The sequence below is a fragment of the Oryza glaberrima genome, chromosome 3, assembly GCF_000147395.1.
Source record: "Oryza glaberrima chromosome 3, OglaRS2, whole genome shotgun sequence".
Taxonomy (NCBI): Eukaryota; Viridiplantae; Streptophyta; class Magnoliopsida; order Poales; family Poaceae; genus Oryza; species Oryza glaberrima.
In genome coordinates this window covers 30503585-30510976 of record NC_068328.1, presented here as the reverse complement: position 1 = coordinate 30510976, position 7392 = coordinate 30503585, and the positions used below count along the sequence as shown (strand labels likewise).

The window sequence follows — 7392 nt, the reverse complement described above, 5'->3', positions numbered from 1 at the left end:
TATTTGTGGCCAGCTGTAGCACAGACTCCAAGACGCAGTGTGTGTATGACATGCGGGACCAGGTATTAATAGTGTAGTATATAGCTATTGTATGAATGAGCTATTAGATTGATTATAGATGAATTGGAGCTAGTAATTGGCTATACTATTAATCTTGCTCTTAACGTCGCTGTTACAAGCTTTGCGAATTGCGATTGTGCGAGCGCTCGCGGCGGTATTAATTTTTGCTATACCTGGGGCGATGGAAACGTAACGTACTACTACTACGTGACCTAGCTAGGGTGAGAGACGAGCCGAGGCGAGGCGAGGCGAGAATATGAGATGAGATCCAAATTCAATCTGCCTCGACCCCACGAGAGAAAAGATTCTTCTCTTCGTCGACGACCCGGCCTCTCGCTCTCGTTGCCTTTCTTTCGCGCTCAGTCTCTCTCGGCCAATTAAGCTGCAGATCGGCCACCACCACCACCACCACCACCATCCACAGGGCGCTGCAAGCTGGGCCAGGCCTCTCTCTATCTCTCTCTCTCTCTCTTGAGAGGAGAGATTAAGTAGGGCATAGAGGGAAAAAAGCTACTCCTAATTAAGCCACAGCTTGAGCAGATCAGCTGCAGGCCGGCCGGTGTGCGTGTGTGACAGTAGGAGAGAGAGCTAGCGAGAGAGAGCAAGGAATCGGAATTGATTTCATGCACTGATCGATCCATCCATCATGCAGATGCTGCATGGATGAGAAGAGCTAGCAGCTAAGCTTTGCTGAAGAAAATTCTTCAGAGGTTTGTGTTGATTTGCTGGTCTGCTAGAGATCGATCTAGAGAGAGAGAGGAAGGGAAGACTGAAGAGAGATCTCGAGCGAGAGATCGAGATGGGGCGAGGCAAGGTGGTGCTTCAGCCGATCGAGAACAAGATCAGCCGGCAGGTGACGTTCGCCAAGCGGCGGAACGGCCTGCTCAAGAAGGCCTACGAGCTCTCCATCCTCTGCGACGCCGAGGTCGCCCTCGTCCTCTTCTCCCACGCCGGCCGCCTCTACCAGTTCTCCTCCTCATCCAAGTAAACCCACTGCCCCTCTCACTCATCTCAGCTTCCTCCTCTTCCCCTAATCAAATTCTCTCAACTTGCTTAACCTGCACTCCCCAACCGCAATTTGCTCCATCTTTGCGCGCACAATCTGCAAGAAATCACGACCGATCTGAATTTTCTCGCGCGTATACTGTATCCGTCGTCGTCCGTGCATGAACTTATGGGAGGGGCCATGATTTCGTACGTGTTGTTTTTTCTACGCCTGTTCCTTTCTTTCTGTTCTATTGGGCGAAGCTACTGTTCATGTAAAAAAGGCTACAAAAGAACAAGGCAAAGAAGACGAGGTTGTCCTCGGCAGGAGATCCAGACATGTACATATATGCGTATATATACCGTGTGTGTATATATGTATGTGTGTCATAGCAGGCAAGAAAAATTAAGAAAGGGGTTTCATTTGATGTAAATATCATGGCGTGTACAAATGCTAGAATCTGAATTAGCCTAAAATTTGGAGGATTTAACTTGATGGAGTTTAAATAATTTACTTGGAAGAATGCCACTTTTAGTACTAGCTGTTGATGAGCAAAATTTGCTGAAGAATGCCACTTTTGATCAAAATTTGTCGTTTACTTATATATTATCAAGGATACTTTTGTGTGTTAATTATAAACTTGCTGCAATAAATATCTCATGAACACAACACACTAGTTAAACTCACCAACATCGTCATGTGTTAATTCATCTACGGCTTGGAACTTGCAAGAACTACTTTAACGTACAAGCTCTGACTTTGTATATCTGACAGTACCAAAATACTGTTACCTTATAGCTACGTTGGAAAAGATCAACTGTACAACTACTTTCAGCTCTATAAAACAATTCACTGTAGGCAAATGCACCGTCCATATATATAGACACTCTGTGAGGTAGAATTGCTAATTTATAGTATATTATTATATTAACGTGTAATTGACCCGTACAGGATAATCTTCAAATTTGGGGCAGTTTGCATGAAATGTGGAACTCACATTAGAAAAAATTGCATATTAAAGAATACACTGACCATGTTAATATACATGCTAGTGAGTTATAGTTTGTATGGGGATGCTAATATGTTTTGGCCTTTTTCCCCATATGAATGTATGCTACATTCTTACAATTAATATATACGTTACAAAGGGAAATCAAATGACCTAGTAGTTTCTATTACTGAATTATTGCACATTTAGTTTTTCCAATCAATCACTAAATTGCCATAAGGGTCCAGTTTTTTTGTCTGTTTCTTGTTGGTTCTTTGTCAAGTATCATATATATATGTACCATATTTTTGTAGGAATATGCATTCGCACTAGCTACCGTATGATGATCACACAGGTTTCAACCCTTGGTTAACACTGTTAATTTGTTGTTATAAGGGGTATCATCCATGGAGACAGATTACTGTATTTGAATAAGAGATTTCTGTATAATAATGCTATGCCGTTATTGGTTCTTTATCAAGTGCCACAGTACCTTGTTTTTGTAGTATATGTGTTCACTAGCTACCATGTGATGATCACACAAAGTTTCACCGTTGGTGAACTGTTAATTTGTCATATGTGACATGCATCATCCATAGATACACGTTTCTCATATTAATAATTTTTAAATATTGCTAGGAAAAAAATGGTGTCTTATTGGGTTATAACACACTAGAATATTGTTTTATTTTTATCCTTCATCCTCAGTGAAAAAAGGATGTACAATTAGTGGCTTGGCACAGACTAGGGCTGCTTTGTTAATTAGATCACCTTTTATTTTTCTCCTAAAGGTGAGGGGGGGGGGGGGGATGAAAACACTTCGGATGGAGCGGCATACAAATTTAAAGCTATATTTTCCATATATTTATTTGCATTTTTCTTGTTTAATTTGGTATAATGAATTTTCTGGTGGCACCAAAGCACCTAAGATGGACTTAGGTTGGGTTCTTTACTTCTTTTAGACACTTTCTCAACTTCTATTATCTCGTTTACTTTGTACGTTTCCCAAATTGCTAAACAATACGTTTTTTTATAAAATTCTATAGGAAAGTTGCTTATAAAAAACCATATTAATCTATTTTTAAGTTTTTTAAGCTAATACTTAATTAATCGTGCGTTACTTTGTTTTGTGTGAGGGAGGGAACAGTTCCCAACCCTCTCCAGTGAATGTACCCTAAAGGAGGCTTGATTTTTTTTTTCCTGAGGAAGAAAATGACAACGAAACATTCACAAATTGATCGGAAGACATAATTAACAGCTTTATTAATATACTATTTCTTTTAGGGGAAACATATTTTCTGTATAGTGTGCTAGTTAACCATCTATCTCTAATTCATATTTCAGCATGCTTAAGACGCTTGAGAGATACCAGAGGTACATTTATGCTTCGCAAGATGCTGCCGCACCAACTAGCGATGAGATGCAGGTTTGATAATTTTATTCAGTTTATGGCACATTATTTGTTGATGTTTTTATTGACATAATCATTTTTGCATAATGTCCCCTAGAAAATTAACCATCAGGTAATTGCTTCCAGTATTTTTATTTGTGAATAATCTACTAGAGATTGATTTATGAGAGGCAATCTTTACACTAGAAAACTGTTTTCTCATGAAATTTAACTTTTAAAAGTACTCATGAGATGTGATCATAAAAACCGTACTCCTCTCTCACTATGAGAAGAAAGAATAGTAAATTCTTGAGTCATAGACATCCATAGCTTGAAATACAATGACTCTTCTTAAGGCAAAGATTCCTTTCCTCTCATAGCTAGCCTCACCGGCCATTTAACTTTTGACAAGGAAAAAGAAAGATCAATTGTGCCCATTTGTAATTTGCACCGGGCATTAAGACCAGAGATACCTAAGTCACCGGAAATTGGGAACACATGTATAAATCGATGGCCATTGGCCTAGTGCATTTCATGCATTACCTTCTATAAGGATTTTCTTTGTTCAACAATTCTCATGCAAGCACATACTAATGCGTTGTGCACTTCCTTTGAATTCCAGTTTAGTTAAGTTTGTGGAGCTTCGGATTTGCTTGCAAGCCCAAAGAAGCAGATAAGAACAGTATTTATCTAGCTAAATGGGCAACGCATACATGATGTAAATGTGATAAATGTTTATTGAACATATCCATGGGGATCTGGGTGCACTAGATAGAGTATAGTATCTCTTCGTAGTTACTCCGTCAATTATTGGCATCCATCGTAAATTCTACGCATCTATCTACAGGGACCATTTTAGTTTTAATTACCATGTTGTTCACATCTTTAATTTGTTTATTATACGTACTGCAAATATAACTTGGCCTATACTTAATATAACTAGGCGATTGTCTCATGCAAATTGCATGGTGCTAGATTTCAAAAGTAGAATTAGATTTGATATGCAATACTTTAACTCTATTCGATTGATACAATTGTATTTTCTACCTAATATATTTTTTTTAAAAAAAATAGAATTGGATTTCATATACAATTTCTACCTTTTTTTTTCTATAGCTACAATTGCATTTTATATGCAGATATATTCATCAATCTAAACTATAATGAGCTAGACCCCACGATCTAATGGTCCAAACATTTTTTTCCCTTTTCTCCGATTAATATAGGTTTTAGCCTCCAGAGCAAACGTGGTAGCTTCCATTTAAGCTATCTTAATAATACAATACAATATATATATATATATATATATATATATATATATATATATATATATATATATATATATATATATATATATATATATATATATATAGATCAACTGTTTGTAGATTAATATAGGTCAAACGTTGTCACTATTACAAATGTATATTATCAGTACACTTTCAGTAAATCATTAGTGCCGCTTTTGTGCTGTGTATGACAAGAATAACTAAATTTAAAATTTTAGCTTGTTTTCAATTCGCTTTTCTTTATAATGTAGAACAACTATCAGGAATATGTGAACTTGAAGGCACATGTTGAGATTCTGCAACAATCACAAAGGTAATAGATTCTTTATGTTCATACTCATATGTACATGTGTTCTTCAATTTTGTTGGGTCTAATACTTTAGTCTAAAGAACACTGGCTCTACTCCATTGCTCCCTTTGTTTTGCAAAATATTTTAACTGGTGATAATGTTGCAGGAACCTTCTAGGTGAGGATTTAGCTCCACTGGCTACAAATGAACTTGAGCAGCTTGAGAGTCAAGTAGTCAGAACCTTGAAGCAAATCAGATCAAGAAAGGTAAATTAACATAGCAAGGAAACTCGTTCAAGTATAAATATGTAGTATACTTACCGATTAAAATTTTCAGATTTCATCCGTAACGTTGCGCTAGCTTCTTTGTTACATATATTATGGTTTGCTTACTATGCACTATATCTGAAGCTATACAAATGTGGTAATATGTGATGTGGATTTGTATTTGTTGGCTTACCCAACATCCATGTGATAAAAGATCAATGTTCTACGAGGCTTAACCCTTAGTTGTTGCTTAAGCTTAATTAGAATAATTTACAAAGGTTGGATTAAATTAAAAGTGGGATTTTCTGACTAGGAGTTGTGAATAACAGGTAACTGTAACGTTAAAAAAAAAAGTAACTGCATTTTGCCACACTGATACTCCCTCCGTTCTTAAAAAAAAGAACTCAACCTAAACAAGGATGTGACATATCTTAATATAATAAATCTAGATAGCCCTTTGTCCAGATTCGTTGGACTAAAAAATGTCATATCCCCTCCTAGGTTTAGTTTTTTTTTTACAGAGGGAGTACATTGCTGTACACTTGGTGACTGCCAATTGATTAGAAAAGGTGCAACTATTTGCTTTCCTTTTTTCATTAAAAAAATTAAGGGATATATATTATTCTCTACGATTCAAAAAGCTGCTCCAAACTAGGTGACTTCTAATACTCTTCTGTGCATGATTTCATACATATTTTGCAGACTCAGGTACTACTTGATGAACTCTGCGACCTAAAGAGAAAGGTAACACTGAAATATCTTCTTCAATGCCGCCAAATGATATACTACACTACAGTGAATACTTGTACCTCTTTCAGTGGCAAATCCGGTTTGTTTTTATCTAATTGCTCCAATATTGAACTTTTCTTCAGGAACAAATGCTACAAGATGCAAACAGGGTCCTGAAAAGGAAGGTACGAGATTTCCATTTACTCAAATGCTACCTAGAAACCATATAGAAAAAGCTCTCTCTGCATTTGTAGTTAGGGACCGCATGACTCGCTTCTTGGACCACTCCCAAGAATTTTGCTCGATCTCCTCTGAAGTAGATTTGTGGGCTCGTGATTGAAAAGCCGATAGTAGGCCAAGTATATATAGGTCGGTAGGTCCCCCCGGCTGGTGGCATGGCAGCAGTATAAAATGCATGCATCGGCTTCTCAGCCTTCACCTCTCTGCATCAATTTGACATCATGCTATTTGGAGAACGCACATGTTTCTTGATCCTGATCATTCTCTGTAGTGATCGGCAGTGACAACGTTGCTCTTCTCTTGGTTAATTTGGTTGTTTGATCCTTTCCTGTTTCAGCTTGAGGAGATCGACGTAGAGGCAGCTCCCCCACAGCCTCCATGGAACGGAAACTGCAGCAATGGCCATGGCGGCGGCGGCGGCGTGTTTTCCAGTGAGCCTCCCCAACCAGAGCACTTCTTCCAGGCCCTCGGGTGCGTGAACTGCACTGTCTTCATCCTTGCTAAACTTTTGTTAGAAAAAGGGAGATTTCTACACTCTTTTTGACAAATGGAGCTTTCATTTAGAAGGGGAAAAAATCATTAATTCCGCTTTTGCACCAAACAAGTTAGTTTTCCACGGATTATCAAGATTTGTCCTAATAATGGCAAAGTGATGGTTGTCTATATATGAATCATGTTGGACTGATGGCAAATATGCACTTGCTAATTTTTGCAGGCTTCATGCCGTGGACGTGAACCAGCCGCCGGCGCCGCCACCGGGCGGTTATCCTCCTGAGTGGATGGCCTAGCTAGCTAGCTAGCTACCGTTTCAGCTTCAGTTAATCAGGGTCAAGTATCAGCTGAGTTTGGCCATATGTATGGATTCTATATGTTGCTTCAGAAGTTCCTCTCTCCTTCCTCTTCAATTTGTTGCTAATTAAGTGCTTGCCAAACTTTTCTCAGTGTAATGTACTACTACTATGTATAGTTTTGTCTTGTATGAACAGTTTGTGAGTACTGTCACTGCGAGTAAGGTGCGTGATATGGTACCGTGAAAACAAAAGCGGGACAACCATCCTTTTTGCGTTTACATCATGTTTGTGATATCAAGTCGATATATCCACGATGTTGTAGTGCTCAACAGTTATAGACCTTACTTTTAGAAATATCGCACTC

General features: G+C 38.2%; 1 protein-coding gene across 1 annotated transcript; it reads left to right on the top strand.

The window, feature by feature from the left end:
* The first annotated feature begins 305 nt into the window (after positions 1–305).
* On the top strand, positions 306–7235 carry LOC127766676 (MADS-box transcription factor 34). The gene is made up of 8 exons (XM_052291791.1): positions 306–1044; positions 3378–3459; positions 4964–5025; positions 5169–5268; positions 5971–6012; positions 6141–6182; positions 6575–6708; positions 6953–7235. Exons 1-8 carry the CDS (start codon positions 860–862, stop codon positions 7023–7025), a joined length of 720 nt encoding a protein of 239 aa, XP_052147751.1. The 5' UTR covers positions 306–859; the 3' UTR covers positions 7026–7235.
* The last annotated feature ends 157 nt before the right edge of the window (positions 7236–7392 follow it).

Coding starts and splice junctions, on each gene's coding strand:
- LOC127766676 (XM_052291791.1), top strand. CDS start 860: ATGGGGCGAGGCAAGGTGGTGCTTCAGCCGATCGAGAACAAGATCAGC. Junction 3,460..4,963: donor CAACTAGCGATGAGATGCAG/GTTTGATAATTT, acceptor TTTATAATGTAG/AACAACTATCAGGAATATGT. Junction 6,709..6,952: donor CACTTCTTCCAGGCCCTCGG/GTGCGTGAACTG, acceptor TAATTTTTGCAG/GCTTCATGCCGTGGACGTGA.